The 27,458-nt window shown below is 41.3% G+C and overlaps 3 protein-coding genes across 4 annotated transcripts in view; all 3 read right to left on the reverse strand.

Moving 5' to 3' along the window:
- Positions 1-27,458, reverse strand: part of LOC110500600 (adhesion G protein-coupled receptor L3) — a 490,597-nt gene that overhangs the window by 449,266 nt on the left and 13,873 nt on the right. The window lies entirely within an intron of this gene.
- Positions 2,635-7,829, reverse strand: LOC110500603 (leucine rich adaptor protein 1-like). Of its 2 annotated transcripts, none has more exons than XM_021578052.3 (2): positions 7,080-7,829; positions 2,635-4,541 (listed from the first exon to the last, which is right to left on the reverse strand). In XM_021578052.3, exons 1-2 carry the CDS (start codon positions 7,287-7,289, stop codon positions 4,143-4,145), a joined length of 609 nt encoding a protein of 202 aa, XP_021433727.1. In that variant the 5' UTR covers positions 7,290-7,829; the 3' UTR covers positions 2,635-4,142. The 2 variants fall into 2 exon arrangements, with proteins under 2 accessions (XP_021433727.1, XP_090069410.1); XM_090213284.1 differs by having other exon boundaries at positions 6,586-7,719.
- LOC110500604 (5,6-dihydroxyindole-2-carboxylic acid oxidase) lies at positions 8,420-14,302 on the reverse strand. Its single transcript, XM_021578053.3, has 7 exons — positions 13,537-14,302; positions 12,576-12,898; positions 11,619-11,823; positions 10,856-11,023; positions 10,292-10,471; positions 9,870-10,016; positions 8,420-9,144 (listed from the first exon to the last, which is right to left on the reverse strand). The coding sequence occupies exons 1-7, from the start codon at positions 13,889-13,891 to the stop codon at positions 8,954-8,956; spliced, it is 1,569 nt and encodes a 522-aa protein (XP_021433728.1). The 5' UTR covers positions 13,892-14,302; the 3' UTR covers positions 8,420-8,953.

The following is a 27,458-nucleotide window of genomic DNA, read 5'->3' on the forward strand; positions in this document are numbered from 1 at the left end:
TTAAGGGAAAATGAATTAACCATATTCAATACCTTGACTGTCTGTAAATACCGAATTCAATCTTTAAAATTGTATTTTGATTCAACAGGCTTTTTTACACTAACAAAATATATGATGTAAAACCTGCCTTTCTTCAACATCAGATTTGCCACTTTTCTGTTGACACTGTCCTGACATTAAGAGTTGACCAAATTGAAGGAGCACGTGCACCCTGTGATTCATTGGGTTGACACACCTCTGTTGAAGGTGAACAGTAAACTGTTGAACCCCATGCTGTGTCAAAGAGAGCCCTTGTCTTTGCATTGTTTGCACTAGCAACCAACGCCATGTTTAGCTGAGTCAGTATTTAGAGAGATAGACTTGACGTGTTGAATGTTAATGTGAAAGAGACAGTCTTAGAATCTTTTGTCACAAAGGTGCTAAAGGAATATGAGCGTGTGGAGAGAAAGTAAGCTTTTAATCCCCGCCTTTCAAATACAAAATACCCAAAAACTGTACATGGGTGGTGTACCATGCCCTTCTCTCAGGAATTCCGATGCATAGAAGGGGTTATTAGCAAATCAACCTGAGGAACCTGTTCTTGTTTCTTGAAATCCTCCAATTACTTTATGAGCCACTAGGTCTAGTCATTCTGTTTCCCTGAAGGGGATAGTCAAAGAATAGCCAGTGGCGACAAAGTTAAGATTCATTGACAGGAAATGATGATGGTACATTGTCTGTTTTCTAATTGAATATGGTCAAACAGAGGTCACACTGTCATTCAAAAAGGCTTTCTGGGGTGGTATGTTTGGCTTTGTTAAGTCTTGACAAGTGTGCTAAAGTCCTGAGAAGCCGAGATAAGGCTGCTTTGCTTTTAGTCATGGACATTTGTTGGATCGTCAAGTTAAGGGAATCAAGAGTATGCTCAATTTTCCCCTCGCTTAACACCAGTACAGGGTGATCTCAGACAATATGGTGTGAGGCTGAAGAAAGAGAAAGAGCTATCATAAAAGTGGTAAACAGTATGTGACCAATACTTTAGACACCCAAACATATAGCACAAAAGGCATTTTCTATGCTGCAGCTAAACACAAATCATTGTGGTATTAACTGAGAAGTACTGTAATTCCTCCCAATCCTTATGCAGTGATTAATACCAATTCAATGCGTTTCCTATTTCAGTTTTTAACGGTGATTCTTCACTAATCCCTTCACCTCCAATGTTAAGGAAAACATGTCATTTGAACCAATATGAAATTATATTAAACCCCTTGCAAGGGTATTTGTATTTATCTTGCATGCTGCCCATCATCAGAATTATCTGTGACTCACAGGGGCGTGTGTGACCACAATGGCTGTCTTTAACGCCAAAATAAAGTGAGAAGTGATATTGTATGCAGTTAAATAGAGTAGATCGTTGTAGTCTCATTAGAAAAAAGATGTGATAGGTGATATGGGTTAGCTGCAGTGTTAAATAGAGCAGATGGTGATGTCATCACTGTGTGGGAACTGGAATGTAGTGGGGCAGCTCATCGTGCCACAAGGGCCTCCGCTTTCCAATGAATATATGTACACTCCGGTCTTGAAATTCAATTATCTCCCTTAGCATCCAACAAGCCAGCGTGGTGAATTAAAATGTCCATAAAACATACTGTGGGTAGCACTCATTTTGTGTTTCTGTCTTCTCTCTGACGGACATTCGTTTTTATTGACTTGATCCGACTATAATTTTGTGTGATGAATACTCCCGAGGTTTAGTTATAGTAAAATGATGCTTCGTTCATGAGAAGTTAAGTCGTTACTAAAGTGTAATCCCAAATGGGGTTCCTTCCATTAATAGTTGAACAGGTTTTTAAAAAGAAAGTGAACTACCATTTCCAGAATTTAGGATATGAATCGCCCTCTTCGAGTTGTGTTTTTTCAAGTAATGTAAAGTGTGGAGATTAAAAGACAAAGGCCTAGATTTAATCAGGTCTAGCGTTAACCGGCGATAGCCGACACCCACATAGCTGATGTTTTGGCGGTGTCCTATGTGCAACTGCATTGGAGCTGCCAAATCAGTGAGCAGCTGCTCAGTCACGAAGCCACACCCATCCCACTTGCGTTAGAAGTTCAGAATGAGAAAGTGTAGGCTATATAGAAATAATGAAGCTCAAATTGGACATCATTAAACAAAATAATGAGGATTTCTATCTGCCTAATCGAGGTGTAGATTACTATATATCTCACAGTGTTCGAATTTGTGAACAAGGCTGCATGGGATTTCTCTTAATGCGACTCTATGCAGCCAATGGCAATGTCCACTTTAGGTATAATGTCGGGAGCCGCTTTTAGATTTGACAGATCTAACCCAGTTCCACCTCCGACACAGCCAAAACAACCATTTATGCGGGTGTCAGTTAGCTCGGATCTGATAGAATCTAGCTCTAACTGGGTACAATTATCTATGGTACATTGGTCAAATTGCCACATGTTGGAACTTCACTAGTCTGACAAAAATGGAGCAAGACTGCCTCATCATAAAAATCTGCATATAATCGCTTCTGTGGTTTTAATAAATAATCCAACAATTCTCTCCACTAAATTGCATGTTACCAGAAAATGGTCATTGTGTGAACCAGTGTGTGTGTGTGTGCGAAGGAAACTGAGAAAGAAGACCATCACAATATATTATTTATTATTTTCCCCAAAAAACCTTTCAACAACACCAATAAAAACAATAAATTACAGCGTTAAAAAGTAAAGCAACATGAAACAATACTCACAGGTAATGTGAATCGACACAGAAAGTGGAGCTTAAAGCTACATCATCTTTGTACAGAAATAAATGGCATTACTTTTGTACTTGAATTTTGTTAGTTACCAGTCATTTAACTAGTTGACTGGTTCAACAGTAAGTTATAAACTGTGATCGACAAATACTATCTAGTTATTAAATTAACTGAGTGTTGTGAATGTCAAGAATTCCACTTTGTAAATGGTTTGCAATTCATCTCTTGTGGTAAAACAAAACAAAAATAGTAAAATAATGACCTTGTTGGCATGGCAATTCGACTGCCATCTGTCTAAATAAAAAAGCCAGCAAGAACAATGTATCTGTCCAATGTTAAATATGTAAGCATATAACTGTAAAAATGTATGTTTCATTTTCATTTTACTAGCTTCCATATTTAGTACATGAGCTAAAATACAGTGATTTGGCATGTTCACAAATTGCACTTGAATGATACAGCCTCTATTTGAGGGAAAACGGTATTTCTGCCGCACTAAACCAGTCCAGTCGATGTCTCCGCACGGAACCACTAATGCTCCAAATGACCACAAATTCCTTATCTACTACATTAACTTAGTTCAGATGGATGAGCGGCTAACCAAATACATGGTATCTAAGTAAAAAAGAGACTGAGGTATCAGACTCTTTGGAGTACAGTCAGAGTGCACTGAATGAACATTTTGTGAAAAACACATCACATTTTTGCCAATTCAGTCGTGCTGTTCTAACAACAAAACAAACAACAAAAGAGTCGCCTCAACGCTTCTGGAGGATTCAAGGGGAGGGTCTTGGTAAGAGCACTCGAACGCAACACCAAAGATGATGAGGTTGAGAGTGCACTACTTTATGTTAAAAAAAATGTTGTTTCAGACCTGTTGATTGTGGTTGTAGTTCATATTGTTGGGGGCAGATAAATTGCACCTTTGTTGAATTCTCAATGATGTTTAAATCTCTTCCGAACTGGCGACAAGTGGCTAAGGTTTAGTGAGGAGGAAATGCATCAAAGACAAAAAAAAAATTTGGTTTTATGATACAAAATAGCACAACTGAGTATTTGCCCCTTGTAAACCAACTTAAATGGTTTTACAAGGGGCGGCAGGTAGCCTAGTGGTTAGAGCGTTGAACAAATTCCTGAACAAGGCAGTTCCCCCCGGTAGGCCGTCATTGTAAATAAGAATTTGTTCTTAACTGACTTGCCTATTAAATAAAGGTCAACTTAAATGTCACTGTAGAATACTTAGCAGCAGGAAAATAACAGATCATCAAGGGAAACATCCATGTGCTATATTTCCCACAGCGAGCTCAATGAACAAGACAACGTATGAAACATTTGTAATGAACTATTACCATGCCAACTCATTGATAACGCTTGATGGCACTATTGATAGCACTATCCAAAGCAATAGTACTCATCGGAATCCACTCTGACTTGCATGGGTGGCTTGCTGAAAGTCTTGTTCTCTATGATGGGTATATCTGAGAAGAGATTAAGATCCGTTGGAGAAGGGTGGTCTGGAAGGTCCTCGGCTAACTCCTCCAACGTATCCAGATAGCTGCCCACGGATATCCCATCCAATCCGTCACTGTTTCCGTCATGCAGACTGGTGAAGCTGCCGCGTGGAGAGGTGTCGTCCTCGCTGTCCGTTAGGCTGTACAGGCTGCCGGTCAGGCTGCTTTCACGACTGGCTAGGCCCCCCTTGTCCGCCATCACCCATTTGATGGATTCGATGCCCTCGTTGATTGACATCAGCTGCTGCATCAGCTTGACATCGATTGCACGGAGGTGGGCCTGCGTTTGGTGTTAGAAGGAGATTCATTTTAGGACTTTATAGATTTTTACTGGCAACATTTACACACAATATCACACTTCCAACATTTAGGCCTACAATCTTATTTGTTTTCTAAATTCACTGCTTTCCTATTCCATTCTTGTGAGAAGAACATCACCAGCATGTATTTTGAGTTGGCAAAGTAATGCTGAAAAAGCTAATTGTCCCTTGGGGATTGTAAAGACACCACTCTACTCTTTGGCATGTGGACAAGGACAAAGGTAAAACAAAAAAGCATGCCACAGGAAATCACTCCGTCCTTGGCATGTAACAGCATGTTATGTGAGGGCATAGCAGGACATTCTCACCCTGACACCCATACAGTACCACCATTGATTTATCACTTCACAATAAGATTTTCCCTGGCTACTAGTGACAAATAGACAGCCGTTTACACCAATGGACAGTAAGTAGCAGCAGTCTCGAGCCAGTCAAAAAGCATTATGCCAGATGGTGGTTGACAAGGCTGATACAATGGCCCGGACAGCTGGCTGGCTATAAAACAGTGCCATTTTTGGGAGTGGATCGTGACTAGCTCATAATGCTGCCAGTGTTTGCTTACGGATATAACCTGTCCTTTATGTGTGCACAGACGCCCAGCCGGAGCATAGTGGAATTTTACAGACGCATTAGCAGTGTCAATTGGCTTGAATGGGGTGGTGAATCACAAGATGGGTATAGCTAATGTAATTTACTGCTGCCTGTTTGTTAGTCATTGAAATTGAACTTCATTGATTTAGTTTCTAACAATACTTACTTATGATATATGTTTAAGATATTTTCTGAACTCTGTTTAAAACTAGTTACATTATTCTGGACTTTTGTCTAAAACTGGAGTTACAGGCGACACAGGTCAACCCTATACAGATTTGACAAACTGTTGATCCCTCCATGTATATTGTAAAGAGAACCTGTCGGTTAATCGGTCGGCCAAATGGCCAAGAGAAAAGCAGCCTAATTGGATTGAAGAAGTGACAGCAGAGCAAAAGCCTTAGATGGCCCAAATGTGCCATTCACTATAGTAGGGACTAGGGAGCACAGCGGACTATACTTGTTTTAAATGTAATTCAACTGAATGGAATAATACTGGTATTTTTCTGCTTTACTCCCAAGAGAGCATGGTGGATATATTTCAGTCATTGTCATCAATATCATTTTTGACTGTCCAGTCAGAAGACAAAGACTAGCTTTCCTACATCACGATACGCCTTTGTGTCCGGCAAAATGCACTCCCGGGTGGGATATCTTCTCTGTTATTATAGTTTACTGGGCCTGTCATCATAATCGTATTATGAACCACCCTTTCAATGACATGGAAACGAACATGAGAGAGGTATTTTTCTTCAGTTGGTTAACCAGGCAATAACACAGTACCCTTCTGTACAAACTGTCAATTTGACCATCTGTTCAAGGGTCCTAATGCCTTGACTGACCTTAAGCCTTAAAGGGGGTGGGGGGGGTCTCCTCAATACAGGGGGTCAAACAAGGCAAGTAGTAGCATGGAATCCAAGTGATAATCAATTTGAATTCCAGGCTATCCTCCTGTATTTTTGTTGAGTTTGGAATTTGTGTAAATGAGCGTTAATTGAGGTGAGAATTGTCTGCCTGTGTGATACCGGACAATTAATTTTTTATTTAACCCTTGTTTAACTAGGCAAGTCAGTTAAGAACTATGCATTGTTGTTGTTATGTGTAGAGAGAAAGTGTTAATGGCTTTCGCCAACTAGGTGGCATCACATCTGTAGCTGATAGAGGGTGAGAAACATCACTAAATCCATAGATTTATAGCTCAATACTCAATATAATTTGTAATTTAAGAGGTGGGGCAATGTTGATAGTTTTGGGATTGAGACACCGACTCCCATTGTCTTGTTATGTATTAAATGACTGCCAGAAATATGGCCAAAAAAAAACTGTACCCTGTAGTGTGTATATCCTACTTCTATTTCAGATGATGGAGTTACAGTGGAAGTCAATGAGACATAAATAAGACATGCCACTCACTATTATTTCCAATGCCTTGCGACCAGGCGGCATTTTAAGTCATCCATAAACTTCTGAGATGCCAAATATACCCTATGAACACAATGCCAATACAGTTGGATTGCCATCAGTCGTCTGGAAGTTACTGCATAACAATGCCGAGTTATGATATCACAGGTCAGTGAACTAACGTAACGTCCAAGTTCCATTAAAGCCTAAAGCAAACAGCTGCAACAACTAGACTACTGCAGCTAAACGCTTTTTTTGTTATCTTGTGTCGATGGTCAATTGCATTTAATGCAATGCACCAATGAATATACAGCATGGTTTTGAAGGAGCAGTGAACTGACTTGAAAAAGCCTGGGTCCGAATTGCAATTGTACCGGATTTGGATGTCTGCTTCGGTATTCAATAAACTTTATTATAGGCTTATTGCACGAAACAACTCACTGACCCAACAGCGACAGACGGACATATATTTGAAGTTGCATCTTTAAGGCAACCACATAGCCTACCATTTCCTGTTTCAAAAATAATATCTTGCTCTCCAGTCGTTTTAAGTCAGAAGAGTTTGAGCGGTTCTTCGGTGTCGCCGGTTTTCTATCCTCATGTTTGTCGTGATGATGATGTCCTCCCGCTAGGGAACGAATGAGACTTTCAGGAACATTGCGACCCAACTTTTTCTCAATGTCCTTAAAATCGGATAACACGTTGTCCTCTTCCATGATAGAATTGCAATAAGAATATAAACGAAAAAACGATATATGCTACGTGCAGTAGAAATAACACAGAGAGCAAATGATGGGGTTCAGTGGCTTGACGGCTCCGTCTGATTTCACTTCCAAAGAAAAGGTCATAGCCCGGATGGTCTTAGTGGTCTGATGTTGAAAGCGACTGCTATATCCATAGGCGCACAGTAACACGGTTTCCCAATCCACTTCTTATCACCAACTCAAAATATAGAGTGCAATTCAAAACAAAATAGAAACAACCCCTGTTATTCCTGTAGCACAGCCACTACAGACGTGAATTGAGAGATTCAGAAGTCCCTTGCGCCGGGATGTCAGCCGTGACCATTGAAACAATATTCGTACCACGGAGCGGCACAGTAGGATGACGACGTGCTGCTCAACCACACAGTTTATGACTGAAACCTTACACCCCGGACAAGTGGGACTATAAAACTACGCCTGTTTGCCGTAATGATATGGCAATTGTTGCAGCATATATTTTGTGTATGGTGCACAAAATACACCCACCCATATGGTAGCCGACAGTATTTTCATCAGTATCATCAGTTCATCAGTTCAATCATACAACGGATTCAATTGCCATTTCATGTCAGCGAAGTAGGCTACAGTTAACTGTATTTCTGAATTTATTTGAATTCAAACCAATGTTGTGTAGCCATCCTAATGGCCTGTTTGCATACATTGTTATTAAAACAGCATAATAAAATCAATACTTTTTAAAAAGCTATCTTGAACGATTTTAAAGCAAGCAAATGAACCTAAGTTTGACCTGACTAATAATTATATATTTCTTCAAAGCAACACAAATTAATTTAACCCTTATTGACTCTTTTTCAAGTCGTATTGGACTTCACACTTCTACCCCCTTGTGGCACTACATGAGAATTGACATTACCTTCACAAGAATGGCAAAGTAGGCTATACAACTTAATGAGAATGAGGATCCTTTCGTTTTCCCTATTTTATTAAATTACATTCTATTTGTTTCTACTTCGTCCACATAGTAATTTGCTCTCAGCTGTCATGGCACATAAGGAGAGAATGTGTATGAACGATGACATTGCACTCCACAAGTGTTGCAGAAATTCAAATAATGCAAGACAGATTCTTAACCTTTTATTTTGTTTAATCACCAAATATTGTCAATGGAATTACAAATAAGTTCAATTTTGACCGAAATATGTTTACAAATTTACAGAAAACCATCGTTATACTCAGAATCTGTAGGTATACAGGTCAAGGCACTCCGTAAAGTAGAATGAGTGATGCAGTCAATAAGATTCCATATCATGTACTACAGCAGTCAGCAGTGGTGGTAAAACTTGGCAATGGGAGGACCGCAGTGTTCAGGTTTTTGTTACAGACTACATTCAACCCACACTGCATTGGCAACATTTGGCCACTCCCGGAATACAGTTTGTGATGCATATTCTACGGCACTTTAAACTCAATTTAAAATTATGAAAACATAACTGCTAACAATACAAAAGTTTGACCATATGTGACGCTCAGCTAAGCCTTGGTCATGATCATTAGGCACGAAACAGGAGAAAATTGACAGAAACAGGGATGGACTTATTTTATGTTGCGCAAAAAGCGTGCCCTAACGAACATAACCCTGTAGTTTCACGTACAGCTCAGACCACGGATTGGCCTTTGTCGTCGTCGTAGCGTTGGTACTGTTCTCCCAGCAGGGGCTGGCGGCCCTCCAGTTTGCTGTAAGAGTGGGAGCGCACGGCACATGTGGTGGCAGCAAAGATTACAGCGACGACGACCAGGGCCGCCACGATGGCAATGGTGATGATCTCAGTCAAAGTTAAAGGAGCAGCTATCGAGACGAGACAAGATTTATAACATTTACATTCGTCATATGGAATGTGAAACTCGCAAAGAGACAGACAGACAGACAGACGACTTACCAAAATAGCTACAATGAAGAAACTGTAAGCATAACAAGCTATAAGCATAACATTGCATATAAAGTCAGGTCCATGATTATTGTCACACTTGACAAATATGAGCAAAAAAACGGTATAAAATGTAATAAAAACTGAGCTACAAAACAATGGGACAATATATATAAAATATGGTGGTGGATCTATCACTTTCTAAACAAAATCTCTTTCTAATTGTATTAGTATAAAATATATAATTTTCCCTTTTTCCCATACAATATAGCTCAGTATTTGTATTATTTATTTTATGCAGTATGTTTTGCTCATCTTTATCAAGGCTTCCAATAATTCCGGTCCTGACTGTATATAATAGACAAGACAAATATCCATAATGTATTTACATTGACATTATACACACCTGGCCATTCAGCCTGTATTAATATTAACATTATACACACCTGGCAATTCAGCCTGTATTTATATTGACATTATACACACCTGGCCGTTCAGCCTGTATTTATATTGACATTATACACACCTGGCCATTCAGCCTGTATTTATATTGACATTATACACACCTGGCCATTCAGCCTGTATTTATATTGACATTATACACACCTGGCCGTTCAGCCTGTATTTATATTGACATTATACACACCTGGCCATTCAGCCTCATAGGAGTAGCCAAGGTTCTCTGGGGCTGTAAGAAACATCTCAGCGTTGGTCACTGGAGGCCAGAAGGGAACCATGTTGTACCCCCTGTTGTGACCAATGGGGGCATTCTCTGAAGGATAGACTGCCAAATCTGCAAAATGTATCCGTTAAGAGTCAGCATATGAACATGTGCCGCTGATGTACAAAGAAAAAATCCTGCCAGAGATAAACAAAGGGTGCATAGTAATCGTGTAATTGTTGTGTAATTACCATTTTACCATGTAATTTAGAAACGGCCTGAACCGCATAGTCAAGTACATAGAAGAACATTGTATCTTCAGACAAGCAAGCACTTACAAAGCCAATACATGAAGACAACAGATCAGGTATTGAACATGAGATTGACAGGAGGATGGGATCCGTTACCAGGGGCGTGCCTCCTGAGCCACTCGTCAAAGATGGCATCTGTGAAAGTGTGGAGAAGCACGAAGATGGGGTCGTTGGGCGAGAGGTGGGTCTGTCCCCCTGTCCCGTTCAGAAACAGGTGGGCCAGGTTGTGGAGGCTCCGTACCACTGGGTCGTAGTTTCCCTGGGGGGCACTATAGCCTGTGCACACAACACAGGTAGCTTGTGGATTAAATACAGGAAACTGTGTGTAGTGGATGTGAATCTCGCCAGTAGCATGTTGGCAGGAGTACACCAGTGAAATGGGTGTTTTCACACCTTCCCTAAGACCTAAATCTCTCAGAGTGACTAGACGCTTGCTCTAAGACAGTTGGCTTTGAGTTGCGTGTGTTATCGTGTGCAGAAGGTTGTTGGTTCACACCCTGCTCGGGACAGAACAGAATGTACTCTGTTGCGTGTGTGCATGCGTGCGTGTGTCTCGATGTGTATCATCATGCACAACAACCCTCAACGTTCAGTGTGTGTGAGCCTATGTACACTACAGGAAGTGTAGTGATATCGTGTAGACCAGCAATAGCCACTCACCCTCGATGGTGTTCCTGAAGCTCTCTGAAGAGGTGGAGTAGTAGGGAGGGGTGTCAAAGGTGTTCACCTGCAGGCAGTCTGCCACATCCTGGGGCTCAGGGAGACGCTGCACCATGGGGCGGGCCACGTTTCCAGCTGGGTTTCTCCTGATGGGGGTGGTTTCAGTATCTGGGTGGAGAGAGAGGAGAGGGTTAAAAGGGTGGTCTTAGTAACCTGGGTTAATAGACTGAATAATAAATGGGCTTGGGAAGTGCTGAAAACACACCAGGGCCATGTTTAAATACTATTTAGATATTTCATTATTTTCCTTCCTTCTGGAAATCACCCTGTTGGAGGAGAAGGCCTCTCCACTTTGAATCTTGTTCTCTGATGGGTTTTTGAGGAGACGAGGAGAGGGGATGCAAGGAATTGAGGAAAGATTAATTGAGATGGAGATAGTGCTTGGGGACTAATGTTGACAAGCTCATTGCTTCCCCTAGTGTTCTGACAAGGTGTTGCGCCAATAGCACCAACACTTGAACCAGGCTTAAGCAAGTAATGATAGTAATCAACAGGTATCACAATATGGAATTGTGAAGTTGCTCAAAGGGACACTACACGTCCCTTGATGTTCTGGTCATTTTTCAACCTTACTGAGCATATTTATATAATCTCAGTGACTTTTACAGATTTTAACATCTGTGCCTACAGACAACTTCTACCCACCATATAGGGGGTTCTCTTCAAAACTTGGAAGGATATGAGAGCACTACGGAAGGCTTACTGTTGCAGATGGTCCCCAGTGTATCATAGTCCCCCACACTCTCACAGATCACCCTCCAGTTGGAGAAGATGGAGTTGGTGCTGATGGAATTCATATCGAGGTTGCTCCTCGCTCCCAACAGGTCATCTGTGCAGATGTCACAGGTGCTTCCACCAACGGCAAAGTTCCAGTAGGGCAGGGCAAAGGACGGGTCTTGCAGCATATCCTAAATTGAAAGTAGGGTAAGAAAAAATGACATAAAGAGCACACAATTATAATAATCATATTGTGCAATTAGAAACCCCTTAATAAACTGCAATTAAAATAGTTACAAATGGGCATAGAGGAGTATATCGTGGCTGCATTATTTCCATTCAATTGAACAAACAACATACCACAATCTCAATATTTAGTTGCAACTGATTCAATGTATTTCATTGTATGAAACAATGATTTGCCTTTATTGCTATAGCCTAATATATGGTTATGCCAAGATAATGACCAAGATAATGATCTTTGGAAACAATAAACAATCTTTGTCAGTAATGAACCAATGACTAATACACAATCCAGTAAATGACTTGGGCAACAGATGCTCTGTTGTGCCCTATTAGAAGAGAAATCTAGGCTCAGGCTAGTAACGCCTAAGCACATTTTCTGCTAAGCTTGCTTGATTTTGGCAGGAAATAGCTTCTTCTTGAAAGATATCCTCACCTTTAATATGGCACTAATTCCAACAAACAATAGGGAAAGTGAAATGACTATTGATGGGCAATAAATACAGATTCAAATGGATTTGCTGGTGGTGAAAATCCATAATAGCATTAGATGATGGCCTATTAGACTGTGATATACAATTGAATAATCAACCCCCAGTGGTTGGCACACTACAAAAAAAAAGTTATTTACATTATGATGCATTATTTCAGTTCATATTTTACATGTATACAGTGACATATTTCCGGTACCCCATCTCACCTGCATGTCACGCTCAAGTTGGAGCAGGTGAAACCTGTGCCAGGTCACAAAACCGGGACCTTCATGAGAGAAGTCGACTCCGCCAAAGCTCGGCTGGCCGGCCCCCAAGAAGGTCTTGCTGACCGAATAGTAGTGGGTCCACACAAAGTAATTGTAGATGGTGATGTTCTCAAACTGCGGGGTGTTTCCATCCGGACCGAATACCTCCTGGTACCGCCTGGTAGCAATTACAATGTCCGGGTGCACCGCGCGCTTGGCCTGGTCCAGCGCGGTTACGAAAGCTCGCTTCTGATCCGCACTGAGCTGCATCACGTTTCTCCGGACTGAAGGATTAAAACCAGTCAAGCGTTAATGAGCACATTCTTGTGTGGGAAGAAATTGAGAAATTACCCACTGGGAACACACTGGTTGAATCAACGTTGTTTCCACGTAATTTCAATGAAATTACGTTGAATCAACGTGGAATGGACTTTGAATTGACGTCTGTGCAAACTGGGTATAGATAGGGCAGGTAGTCTAACCATAGTACCGTTAACCTTTACGCATAGACCTACACAATTGCCTAAATATGAGGCAAACATGTCATTATATCGTACATTAAATGCAACTAAATGTAATCCATTGACGTTCGTGTCCTTGACATTTGTAAAGTTTGTATGCTTTCCATAATCCCGTGCAGAATTTGATTTTCAACCAGTTGAGCGGCCGTACGTAAAGTACGGTGTGGTGGTGCCTTGTATCGAGGTTGCTTGTAGTAGACTATCATTTACTTATTTTAATCAACATATATATGGACTGTTGATCTCAGTTAAATTTGTTTAAGTGTGAGATTTACCACACCACTAAATTAGACACATATTGGAGGTTATTAACCCTATGCACTTTCAATTGCGTAAAAACATAAAATCATTTGTAATGGAATCTGCAATATTTGTTTCTCAGGGGATAAAAAAAAACGTACCAACAGCAACCGGTTGGTCACAGTTTAACCCGGCAAATCCATGCCTACAACGGCCACAATTATAACCGGTGAAATTCCCGTTGCACTGGCAGGTTCGATTGAAGTAGCGGATAGGCCAACGTTCACGGTCATCCCGTCCATCGTGGGGGTACTGGGGGCCGTGTGCACTTGCGTCTGCCGCTATCGAAATGCACTGACCACGTCCAGTAGCGGACCCGCAGTCGTCATTCGCGACCCCAAACGGGGATGGACAACACTGACCACTCCGAAGTCCCTCTGGAGTCACACATTCCCTCGGAAACTGCGCGCGCACAAACACTGCGCCCAAGAGCACCAGCAAGCCATACTTCCACATAGCCACGAATAGGCAAAAAGACACACACCAGAAAGTTAGTTAAATGGAAAGATGGATCACCCAATTCTCTTTCTTCAATCACACTAACGTTAGTCAGTACCTTACTCGTAACCTCATCACTTCAAAGTTATTTTTCTGTTTCAATTCAGTGCGCGTTTGTATTTCCATGCCGCCCGACCCTCTTGTACTAATTGCCCCAACACCAGCCAAATAACCCCCTGGCCTTTAAATACTGGATTAGCGCATGACTGCCCGGATTTCTGATCTCCTCGTGATCACATCACATTTCTTACTGGACTGAGAGGGATAGAGGTTAGGTAGTCACGCACACTGTTTCACTAGTCCTACTGTGAAACATAATTTGGCATGTCACCTGTGGAAGCTTTTGAATTAATGCTGTCCTCCAGTTTTAACTCCATCAATTCATGTTTATGAATTTCTGGACTCATTTCACCACATGTTGTCAAAAGGGATTACACTTAAATTACATGGCCACATTGAAAACCACAAAATAGAGTGACTGCTCTAAATTAGTATTACAATCAAAGGAAGTACACTGCAACAACAAAGAAGTGTGGTCTGCTACAGTACATGGTTAAGTGTCACTTGGAATAAAATGGAACCATATTTACATGTTATTATGCCTACATATATTTATGTTGACCTTATCACTAATACAACCCACTCATCTGGATGTGATTGCAAAAGACCCCACCTCGACCTAACGATCATTACAATAGTCTTATAATAACACAAGTCAATTTCTCACAGATAAATTACATTGTCCTTCGTGATGTACTGCTACTGTCACTCATGTGTTTCATTACACCTAGTGTCATAAGTTCATTTGGGTTATTTATTTGCACAGATAAAACACAACTTTTGATACAACGTTAAAGGTAATAAAAGGTATGCAATGCAGGAGCTCTCCTTTAGCTAATCCCTAATTGTTTACGCTTGCAGGTTCATGAGTTCATGTTGGAATGTGATCATCATACCCAAGTCATTTGACTTCTCACGCAGCACCCCTTCCTCCCTAACTCGTTCACCCCCTCCACCCTCGCTTGCCCTTTCCTCCCTGGCTCCAGTCATTCCCTCCTCATGTGAGCTAAGAATCCTTCGAGGCCCTTGTGATAGTGGCAGCACGGTATAGTGAGGGAGTCTAGTTGAATAGCTCTTACAGACCACACGTTACTTTTGCCTCTAGGAATGGAGAGTATTCTGGACATTTTTATCCCAACTCTCAGCCGATAGCTTCATAGCCAGTTGGCATTTACATATTGTTAATGATCTTTTAGTTGGGACTGCATCGTCATCAGCTCATACGTATTCCTCTTTCAAGATATGTGGAGTTCCATGGATTTGGAACACATTGAGTAGACACCACCAGTGTGATAACAAACCTAAAAGAACATCACAGCACATGAATCACAAAAAGGCCAAAACCTAACCTGCAAGGAATATATTTAAAGTTTCCCACATTATACTGTTTGCTTTGCAGTGGGTTATTCTGAGGTTATCTCCGAATACAGACAGTAGTTGTTTATTGGCACTAATTAGTAGTCATTATTTCATAATAACTAGGACGTGCATGGTTTCGTCCTCCTCAGGAGGGTGAACTCCTCCTAATTAGCGAAGGGCCATTTTTCTCGGTGCTATGGTTTGATGGATAGTTGGGCGAAAACATCAGTTGAGTGCTGGGGAAAAAAAGTCCAATGGCAGGTTTTTAGCTTTGAATTACCATATGTCTCTTTCCCACTTCAAAGCACAGACAGCACTGTTGGAAAGAACTTGGCAGAAAGCCAACATTCCTTAAAATGCTAAACAGGTACAAAGGAATGGAGAGCCACGTCATTTTGGAAGGCGGACCGTAAGGCTGTAAGGCTGCTAAGTGTGTAAAGGAAGAAGTAATAATGAAAAAGTCAGTTTATGAGAAGAAAACACAAGTCCTCAATATTCCTCTAATTATCTCTGTAAGAGCTCAGTCAGATTGTTAGCCAATGAAAAGTTGATTTTGGAATCCACCACATTATTTTCTTCATGTTGTCCTACAAACGAAAACCTGCCATTTTCCCCAAGTAGCTGAAGTAGAAATGATTAACAAGTACATCTAGGAGATGAAAAAAAAAAACAAGTCCCACATTTATCTCCAATACTCTTTGTAATGTCCGAGTATCATTGTTTGCAAATTAAAAACGTTTATTAATAATTTAGCTATATCACATACTTTTTTTCATGTAGGCCTAAAAATAGGCACATTTTTGCACATCTGAGTTGGTTTGTTGCCGGTGCTCGGGAATATTTTTATGATATCTTAAAAGAAAAGAGAGACTTGCACACTGCTCTTGGCAGTATCACGTCCGTTTATTCATCTTACGTATCAGCCTTCATGTCAGGCCATTTTTACTCATCTGGCTGCCAGCAGACATACTGAAGGGAAAGATTCTTAAATAGGGTGTGAGGATAAGCAAGATGTAATCACATTCTAATGAAATACATATGAAAATGCATTCCTTAGGAGTTGTAAGATCACAGGTTTGTGTAGGGAAATGCATATTGTAGATTCATTACAGAACTTTCTTTTGATAATTTAAGCATCACTAAATCTATATCTTAATCTGTTTTGAACTGCCTTTCCTTGTTTTAAATTAAATGCAGGCGTACTGTCATATTTGATCATGTAATAATTTGATGGAATACCTATTGTCTCAAAAACAATACAATCTCATTTAGCAGTGCCTGCTTGCTGACAGTCCTGAACCGTAATTTATTCATGCAATGGTATTTCATTTCAATGTATATTGAATAATTAAACAAGCTAATGTCCTGGAAGGTAATGTTCTCATGCATGTGAGCCATTATAAGGTCACATCTCTAGGTCAGTGTTTCTTAGTCCTGGGGACCCAAAAGGGTGCACATTTTTGTTTTTGCCCTAGCATACACACCTGATTCCACTAATCAACCCATCATCAAACTTTTGATTTGTATCAACTTACAGTGGTGGCCAAATATGCTGGCACCCTTTTCAATTTAAATATATTTGAGAAGAAATAGAGAATTATTTAAGAAAAGTGCAAGGGTGCCAATATATTTGTGCAAGTGCATGATTGGAATGAAAGTTCATACATGGTCGAAATTACGGCAATGCTTGGGCACTCCCATTATAAATGAGGGCAATCACATACAATACATGTACAACATAATAACAAATCCCTCCATACGTATTGAATACATATCACCAGGGCCGTAGCCAGGGGATTTGGGAAATTGTAAGACATTTGAAGATCATTTTGTAATGGTTTTCCTCCTCTTCGTCTGAAGAGGAGAGGCGAGAAGGATCGGAGGACCAATATGCGGCGTGGTAAGTGTCCATGGTTGTTTATTAAACACATAAACTGAACACTGCATACAAAACAATAAACGTAACGTGAATAACGAAAACCGAAAACAGTACCGTGTGGTGTAAAACAGACACGGAAACAACCACCCACAAAACAACAGTGAAACCCAGGCTACCTAAGTATGATTCTTAATCAGAGACAACTAATGACACCTGCCTCTGACTGAGAACCATACTAGGCCGAACACAGAAAAACAACCTAGATACACAAAACATAGAATGCCCACCCAACTCACGTCCTGACCAACTAAAACAAACAACACAATAACTAGGGTCAGAACGTGACACATTTACTGCATTTCTATACAATAGAAAATCTAAAATGCTATTTGGAGAACAGCAAAAGCAATATAAAATGACCACAGCCATTATCACATTGGTTGCTGTAGCTTCATTTACCTCAGTCGATATACAAACACATAGCCTATTAGCTATGTGTTTTCCGCTACACATTAACCCACATTAACTCAGCATCGGGATTAAAAACTATAATTTAATCTGTAACAGAACAAGTATTTTTTTGGGGACAAAAGTTAAACAAATACGCTGGCTCTACAGAGTTTTTTTGTTTGTTGTTGTTGCAGTTTTACAGCAAATGTCCTGCAATTCTAGACATTTTGCCATGGGGTTGTGGAGGCATTTCTGCAGTTTTTAAAGCAAATTTCCTGCAATGCTACACATTTTTTCATGACTTATGCCATGTTAAACAAAACAGTCAATAATACAGTAGAAAAAAGAAAACAAAAAGTCTATATACAGTGAGAGCAAATGAGGTAAGATAAGGCAATAAATAGGCCATGGTGGCGAAGTAAATTACAATATAGCAATTAAACACTGGAATGGTTGATGTGCAGATGATTAATGTGTAAGTAGAGATACTGGGATGCAAATAAATAAATACAGTATGGGAATTAGGTAGTTGGAGGGGCTGTTTACAGATGGGCTATGTATAGGTGAAGTGATCTGTGAGCTGCTCTGACAGCTGGTGCTTAATGCTAGTGAGGGAGATATGAGTCTCCAGCTTTTAGTGATTTTTGCAGTTCGTTCCAGTCATTGGCAGCAGAGAACCGGAAGGAAAGGTGGCCAAAGGAGGAATTGGCTTTGGGGGTGACCAGTGAGATATACCTGCTGGAGCGCGTGCTACAAGTGGGTGCTGCTATGGTACACAGTGAGCTGAGACAAGGTGGGGCTTTACCTAGACTTGCAGGTGACCTGGAGTCAGTGGGTAAGGCGACAAGTATGAAGCGAGGGCCAGCCAACAAGAGCGTACAGGTCACAGTGGTGGGTAGTTGACACGACTTCGGCTGAGGTCGGCTCCTCTCCTTGTTCGGGCGTCATTCGGTGGTCGAAGTCATCGGCTTTCTAGTCATCACCGATCCATGTTTCCTTTTTTCTTTTGTCTTGATTACGCACACCTGATTTCTATTCCCTTATTATGTTCCCTATTTAACCTCTCGTCTACCTTTCTGTTTTGTCCGTGATTGTTTTGTGTTACCATGTGTGTTGGAGGGTTTTCTCTTTATGTGATGTTTCCTTGTTGGAGATATTCCCTTTTTTTGTATAAATATTTTGTGTTAAGACTTTTGTGTTTTTCGTCAAACCTGTGTCCTGCGCCTGACTCAGACACGAACCCAGCACTTTGTTACAGTAGTATATGTTGCTTTGGTGACAAAACGGATGGCACTGTGATAGACTGCATCCAATTTGTTGAGTAGAGTGCTGGAGGCTATTTTATAAATAATATCGCCAAGGTCGAAGATCTTTAGGATGGTCAGTTTTACGAGGGTATGTTTGGCAGCATGAGTGAAGGATGCTTTGTTGCGAAATAGGAAGCCGATTCTAGATTTAATTTTGGATTGGAGATGCTTAACCTCTAACGGAGGTATTTGGATATAAAACATATCTTTATGGAACAAAAGGAACATTTGCTATCTATCTGGGAGTCTCGTGAGTGAAAACATCCGAAGATCAAAGGTAAACGATTAATTTGATTGCTTTTCTGATTTTCGTGACCAAGTTAATTGCCGCTAGGTGTACATAATGTTTTGCATAATGTTTTGCTATCGATTAAACTTACAAACGCTTGTATTGTTTTTGCTGTAAAGCATAATTTCAAAATCTGAGACGACAGGGTGATTAACAAAAGGCTAAGCTGTGTTTCGCTATATTTCACTTGTGATTTCATGAATATGAATATTTTCTAGTAAGATTATTTGACCGTTGCGCTATGCTATTTAGTGTAGTTGATGACAATTATCCTGGATCTGGGATGGGTGTTTCCAAGAGGTTTTTAATATGAGTCTGGAAGGAGAGTTTACAGTCTAACCAGACACCTAGGTATTTGTAGTTGTCCACGTATTCTAAGTCAGAACCGTCCAGAGTAGTGATGCTGGACGGGCGGGCAGGTGTGGGCAGTGATCGGTTGAGAGCATGCATTTAGTTTTACTTGTATTTAAGAGCAGTTGGAGGCCACGGAAGGAGAGTTGTATGGCTTTGAAACTCGTCTGGAGGTTTGTTAACAGTGTCCAAAGGAGTGCCAGATGTATACAGAATGGTGTCGTCTGCGTAGAGGTGGATCAGAGAATCATCAGCAGCATGAGCGACATTATTGACGTATACAGAGAAGAGAGTCGGCCCGAGAATTGAACCTTGTGGCACCCCCATAGAGACTGCCAGAGGTCCGAACAACAGGCCCGCCGATTTGACACACGGAACTCTATCAGAGAAGGAGTTGGTGAACCAGGCGAGGCAATCATTTGAGAAACCAAGGCTGTTGAGTCCGCCAATAAGAATGTGGTGATTGACAGAGTCGAAACCCTTGGCCAGATCGATGAATACGGCTGCACAGCGATGTCTCTTATCGATGGCGGTTAGGATATCATTTAGGACCTTGAGCGCGGCTGAGGTGCACCCATGACCAGCTCTGAAACAAGATTGCATAGCGGAGAAAGTACGGTGGGATTCTGAATGGTCGGTGATCTGTTTGTTAACTTGGCTTTCGAAGACCTTAGAAAGGCAGGGTAGGATATATATAGGTCTGTAGCAGTTTGGGTCTTGAGTGTCTCCCCCTTTGAAGAGGGGGATGACTGCGGCAGCTTTCCAATCTTTGGGAATCTCAGACGATACGAAAGAGAGGTTGAAAAGGCTAGTGATAGGGGTTGCCACAATTTCTGCAGATAATTTTAGAAAGAGAGGGTCCAGATTGTCTAGCCCTGCTGATTTGTAGGGATCCAGATTTTGTCGCTCTTTCAGATGCATGCATGCGCACATCCCATGACCAACCATTATTTCTAATTACCCTTCATTTTTACTATTCTGTCTATGTGCAGTACACACTTTACAACCTATTGGATCATGTGAGAATATGTGACTGGAGCCCATGGTCAAAAAAGCCCAGTGGGAGTCATTAACACTGAATGTAGGAGCTGTTCATTTGACTACCTCTTGGATGGAGCCCGCTATCCCCCACCCCCACATTTTCTTCTCCTCCTTCTCCTCTCTTATCCCAGTCATGTGATTATGAGAATCATTCCTTCATATATCCAACTTCACATTAATTCACAGTAGTTAAAGAGGCTATATGGAACCGTTGCCTCTGAGGGTGCTCTTGAGAAAACGAGGATCCTCTATATGAACAGAAATATTGGTCAGAAAAATTGTCAGGAAGTGCACACCTCCCCACACCCTTCAATGTATTGTTTGTCTGAAAATAAGTATTTGTGTGGTTACATGAGATAATAAATAGATTAATATGAATGAATTCACATGATGTCTAATTGCTACAACAGTAGACACATGCTGCATTAGTCTATATAACGTAATGTCTAGCCTGTTTGACTTCTGAGAAAAAGTATTACAGGTTCTATAGACCACATAAGGGTTGGTTCTTGGCCATACAGGAATGCCCTATGATTAAGGTGGGACTGGCATACAGCATGCCTCTACTCCTAATGGGATGACCAAGCCTCATGACCAGAGCCCTGCGGTGCAGACGCCTCTTGCACATTACACCCCACTGTATCATAGCTATACTGTGGTTCTCAAGGACTGCTCCTAGTTGCCCCTAGACATTTTGGGGGCCATAAGCAAGATTTAGAATGCATTTTCACTTTTAGAATTAATTTCATGAGATTCTACACATTTTGCCCTGACTTATGCCATGTCCATATGATATCTGAGTGAGTGACTAACACAATCAATTTCCCCCCCCCAATTGGGGCATGATTTGGTCCTGATTACTACAAAGTTTAGATAGTCTAGCCAGCTAACTTACCTAGAAATCTCTAAAATGTTAGCTGACATGGGCTAATTGATTGGCTGTCATTGACTGACATAACAAGAGAAACTGCTGATGCAATACCACATTTCGAAATTGCACGTTGTGTAGGCTACTCCACTGTGCTATCTCTCGACAGTAAAAGCTATGAAACACTAACAATTTCTTTCAGCAATATTGCCTGCAACGGAGAGGGGTATGAGACACTGGAGCCACATGGACATAAATAATAGATTTCATATGTACATCAATTTAATACACAATTTCTCCATTCATTTACTTATCTCCTATAGCTTGTTATTGGCAGCTGACTGCCACAGCTGTACTGAAATGTATCAGCTGACAAACAAGCAATAAACAGCTGTTGCCCCTGCTGCCAGTCAAGTCAATGGCAATGCAGACAAATCGCAATGCAGATTAACTTCATAATCATAAATTAGAAATGTGTCTATTTCAGCCAACCTGTTGCTGACAAGTGTGTAAAATCGAGCACTCAATCATGAAATCTCCAAAGACGAACAGTAGAAGTAGAAGCGCTAAATGACTTTCAACACCGCATCATCATAGGATGCCAACAAGTCAGTTTGTAAAATTTCTGCCCTGCTAGAGCTGCCCCGGTCAACTATAAGTGTAGTTATTGTGAAGTGGAAATGTCTAGGAACAACAACAGCTCAGTGCAAAATGGTAGGCCACACAAGCTCACAGAATGGGACCGCCAAGTGTATAGTGTGTAAAAATTGTTGCAACACTCACTACCAAGTTCCAGACTGCCTCTGGAAGAAACTCCAGCTCAAGAACTGTTTGTCGGGAGCTTCATGAAATGGGTTTCCATGGCCAAGCAGATCACCATGTGCAATGCCAAACGTTAGCTGGAGTGTTGTAAAGCTTGCCGCCATTGGACTCAGTGGAAACTTATTCTCTGGATTGATGAATCACGCTTCACCATCTGGCAGTCCAACTGGGTTTGGCGGATGCCAGGAGAACGCTACCTGCCCCAATGGATAGTGCCAACTGTAAAGTTTGGTGGAGGAGGAATAATGGTCTGGGGATGTTTTTCAAGGTTCGGGCTAGGCCCCTGACTTCCATTGTAGGGAAATCTTAATGCTACAGCATTCAATCACGTTCTAGGCTGTTATAGCAGAAAAGGGGGGACCAACTCCATATTAATATCCATTATTTTGGAATGAGATGTTCGACGAGCAGGGTTCCACATACTTTTGGTAGTGTAGTGTATATTGGATTTTCTCTCACTACAGCTTTTTCCCAAAACATTCCAGCCTGGCTACTAAAAGAGCATCATCACACACATTGTTAACACCTCCTTCTGTCCGGGGACTGTTCCTGCTGCCTGGACCCATGTACAACGAGTGATTGGAGGCCCATCTCTCTAACGTCATGCCAAAGTCCAGCACAACTACTGCCCTTGTGAAAGCCACACACTCCTGGCTGACAGCTACAGACTCCAAAAAACCAACAATGGTGAGGGTGTTACTTGCTAATATGTCCAAAGCCTTTTGATCGAGTTGATCAAGCAAAGCTCCTGCAACATCTGTATGACATTGAACTGTGTCCAAGGTTACTAGCCTGGCTCCACAGCCACACCACAGGAAGAAGGCATAGGGTGATGGCAAATGGCACTTTTAGCTCTGGGTCAGAGGTCACCTCTGGTGTGCCACAAGGGGGCGTGGTCACATGTCCACCCGAGAAAAGTTGTCTTCAGTGACACATTAAGTGACACATTAACCTGTTTCAAAAAGGAATTTTCCATGGGCTTGGAGGCAAAGCAGCTGGAAGAGTGGGCCGCATCCAACAACATGCTCCTGAATGGGAAAAAGTCTGTGGAAATTGGGATGTGTTTTTCTAGAGACCATCCACAACCTGCACCCCTAATCTTAGGAGGACAGGAAGTACCAGTGGTAACAACAACTAAGTATCTTGGTTTTCATCTAGACTCTAACCTCAGTGGTGACACACATGTGGAGCAGTCAGTGAGGAAGGCCTCAAAACGCTTGACTGTTCTTGCCAGAAATGACCTACCCACTGAAGATCTGGTCACAGTCCATACTACACGGCCTTGTCTGGAATACAGTGCTGTTAGTTGGATGCAGTAAAAAGCAGCAGGCCCAACTAGACAGGGTGCAGAGGAGGGCCTTGAGGATCATCTCCAGAGGAGAAGCAGCAACCACAGCTCCCCTCACTACAGTGCAGGCGAGAGCAGGCTGCAGTGCATCTGGGGAAGGACATGCATACACTTGACCATCCACTGAATGGCCTGCTCCCCCCAAAAAGAGGTAACTGCACCAAGGCTCCTGAGAAACAGCCACAAATTGTCCTGTATAACTGCCCGTACGAACTGCCTGCAAAACGCCACTCTACCCACTGTTATCAGACTGTATAATAACTCTAGCTCTTAAATGGTTCTCCAAATAGTAAAAAAAAAAAAATCACATTAATATTTAAATTTCCAATTGTTCAATGTTCTATTTATGTCACGTTTTATGTGTTATGTGTTTTAAATTAGTGTTTTGCAATTATTAGTCAAGTAAATTCTGCATTTCTTCAGTTTCATCTGTGAGCAAGTATAAATCAACTCAAACTCAATATCTGTGTTCTGATTGAAAGATTTCAAAAAATTGCCTACTCGGTGGCGCTGCCGATCAAAATTCCCTAGACAATAAAAACAAGCTAATTTTCAATGGAAAAATGTTGCATCAAACACGTATTTTCATTGCCTCCAAATACTACTAGTGTATCATAGTTTATGACCATTCTGTCACTTTAAAGGCTATCATTTAAATTTGATATGTCAAGCTCTATCTTCTAAGTCATGCTTAATGACAACCGTATACAATGTGTTGCAGCGTCATACTGATTCCTGTACTTCCTGCAAATTCACTGTGTTGAAAGGAAATGATCTACAATATCCCTGACCTTTTTTGACCAATAACACAAAACATTTGGCAAGGGACAGAAGAAACACAGGGAAAATATGTAGGGTTGGAGGGCATAAGTCGAAATATGCGGGCCCAGACAACAGCTACTTTGTTACAGTACAACAATTAAGTCTCACAAAGCTGTCTAGTGATAATCATACTTAGCAGTCACAAGTTACACTAACAAATGGTCCCCCTGATAATCATAGTTTTGTGTTGGCATAGCACTTCATTTGACCAACTAAATCAAGTTGGTGCAACAGTCTCGTACATTGAGGCCAAGTGGTCTTGAGGGAAAGTGATAACCAGACCTGGGTTCACATACTATTTGAAATATTTCAGATGATTGAGCGTTTGGTTTAGACTTCGCGGAGTTCCAGGTGGACAGGGTTTGAACATTTGGGAACTTTTCTGTTAGTTCCATGTCAACAGGGAAGCTCCATCAAGCACAGCTAATGTATATGACATGATTTAGCATATTAATATACATTGAGTGTACAAAACATTAGGAACACCCTCCTAATATTGAGTTGCACCCCTTTTTGTCCTCAGAACAGCCTCAATTTGTCGGGTCAAGGTGTCAGTGTTCCACAGGTAAGCTGGCCCATGTCGACTCCAATGCTTCTCACAGCTGTGTCAAAATGGCTGTATGTGTCACGGATCCCCCCGGTACTGTTGCTCATTCTGTTCACCAGTTCTATGTCACCGGCTTTCTAGGCTTCACTGAACTGGATTCATTATCATCATTGATAAGATTCATACTGTTGCAGTATCTAGAGTTTACAAAATGGTACAATAGAGATAAATAATTATACACAACAAAGAATGACTGTCTTGTCTGATTACACACCTGGTTCCCATTTCCCCTGATTAGTATGTTATATATGTGCCCTCTGTCTTTGTCGGTGATTGTTCCCATGTTCGTTGGTGGTGTGAGTTCCTATGCTTTGGTGCAGCTGTTATGCTTTATATATTGTGTATTACAGGTATCGTGTCGTTCAACGAGGTCTACCCTCGCTCTTTTGTTTGGGTACAGCCCTGTGTTTTTGTATACGTGTTTGTTTTGGGTGTATTAAAAAACCCTATTGTGTATACCTGCGCCTGTCTCCAAGTCCATTATACCAGCGTGACAGGATGTGCTTTGGGCAGTGGACCATTCTTGATACACATGGGAAACCCAACATTGTTGCAGTTTTTGAAACACTCAAACCGGTGTGCCTGGCACCTACGACCATATTCTGTTCAAAGGCACTTAAATATTTTGTCTTGCGCATTCACCCTCCGAATGGCACACATACACAATCCATGTCTCAATTGTCTCAAGGCTTGAAAACCATTCTTTAACCTGTCTCCTCTCCTTCATCTACACTGATTGAAGTTGATTTAACAAGTGACATATATAAGAGATCATAGCTTACACCTGGATTCACATTGTCAGTCTGTCATGGAAAGAGCAGGTTTTCTTAATATTTTGTACACTCAGTGTATATCCACATCTTTTCAGCGACGAAAAGGTACAATTTTACAAAGCAAAAGTGTTTTGTACACTCAGTGTATGTCACGCCCTGACCTTAGAGCTTTTATGTCTCTATTTTGGTTTGGTCAGGGTGTGATTTGGGTGGGCATTCTATGTTTTTGTATATCTTTGTTTTTGCGGGGTATGGTTCTCAATCAGGGACAGCTGTCTATCGTTGTCTCTGATTGGGAAACATACTTAGGTAGCTTTTTCCACATGGTTTTTGTGGGTAGTTAATTTCTGTTTAGTGTTTTGCACCTTTCAGGATTGTTTCGGTTATTCTCTTTGTTAGTTTTGTTAGTGTTCAGTTTTAATAAAGAAGCATATAAATATAATCCTACTGATTATTTAATTTCTTTTGACGATTTTAGCTGGTGGCGTTGGCTGTTCGTCTGCGTAAAATCTAAGCTTGCATCTTCTCCATTATCATCAAATGAATAGTATCACGCATTCACCAGCAGAGGTCAATGCATTCATTTATATCACAAATCGAAACAACTGTTTCTCATTATTGATCCCACTGTGAGTGTTAAATTCCACATCAGTTTGCCGTGATTTAGACACTGCTCTATTAAAGGGAAGCACACACCTGAAAAACACAGAATCCCCTGTCTTAAGAATACTGTCATATCAGCCTGACATATACACGTATAGGCCTGAAATATATACATGACATATCGGCCTGAAATATATACCTGTCAGGCATAATATATAAACCTGTTTATATAGGCCTGAAATAAACTCAGCAAAAAAATAATCGTCCTCTCACTGTCAACTGCGTTTTATTTTCAGCAAACTTAACTTGTCAATATTTGTATGAACATATCAAGATTCAACAACTGAGACAAACTGAACAAGTTCCACGGACACGTGACTAACAAAAATTGAATAATGTGTCCCTGAACAAAGTGGGGGTCAAAATCAAAAGTAACAGTCAGTATCTGGTGTGGCCACCAGCTGCATTAAGTACTGCAGTGCATCTCCTCCTCATGGACTGCACCAGATTTGCCAGTTCTTGCTGTGAGATGTTACCCCACACTTCCACCATGGCACCTGCAAGTTCCAGACATTTCTGTGGGGAATGGCCCTAGCCCTCACCCTCTGATCCAACAGGTCCCAGACGTTCTCAATGGGATTGAGATCTGGGCTCTTCGCTGGCCATGGCAGAACACTGACATTCCTGTCTTTCAGGAAATCACGCACAGAATCAGCAGTATGGCTGGTGGCATTGTCATGCTGGAGGGTCATGTCAGGATAAGCCTGCAGGAAGGGTCCAACATGAGGGAGGAGGATGTCTTCCCTGTAACGCACAGCGTTGAGATTGCCTGCAATGACAACAGTCCGATGATGCTGTGACACACCGCCCCCAGACCATGACGGACCCTCCACCTCCAAATCGATCCCGCTCCAGAGTACAGGCCTTGGTGTAACGCTCATTCCAT

Source organism: Oncorhynchus mykiss, chromosome 21 (assembly GCF_057628025.1).
Source record: "Oncorhynchus mykiss isolate SJ-2025 chromosome 21, ASM5762802v1, whole genome shotgun sequence".
Taxonomy (NCBI): Eukaryota; Metazoa; Chordata; class Actinopteri; order Salmoniformes; family Salmonidae; genus Oncorhynchus; species Oncorhynchus mykiss.

What these genes read in the sequence shown, in the direction of transcription:
- LOC110500603 (XM_021578052.3), bottom strand. Translation starts at nt 7,289, where the DNA reads ATGGAAGAGGACAACGTGTTATCCGATTTTAAGGACATTGAGAAAAAG. An exon ending in TATTTTTGAAACAGGAAATG is followed by an intron (nt 4,542 to 7,079) that starts GTAGGCTATGTG and finishes CACCAAACGCAG; the next exon opens with GCCCACCTCCGTGCAATCGA.
- LOC110500604 (XM_021578053.3), bottom strand. Translation starts at nt 13,891, where the DNA reads ATGTGGAAGTATGGCTTGCTGGTGCTCTTGGGCGCAGTGTTTGTGCGC. An exon ending in CTTCAGGAACACCATCGAGG is followed by an intron (nt 10,472 to 10,855) that starts GTGAGTGGCTAT and finishes TTGTGTGCACAG; the next exon opens with GCTATAGTGCCCCCCAGGGA. An exon ending in GCTCAGGAGGCACGCCCCTG is followed by an intron (nt 10,017 to 10,291) that starts GTAACGGATCCC and finishes TACATTTTGCAG; the next exon opens with ATTTGGCAGTCTATCCTTCA.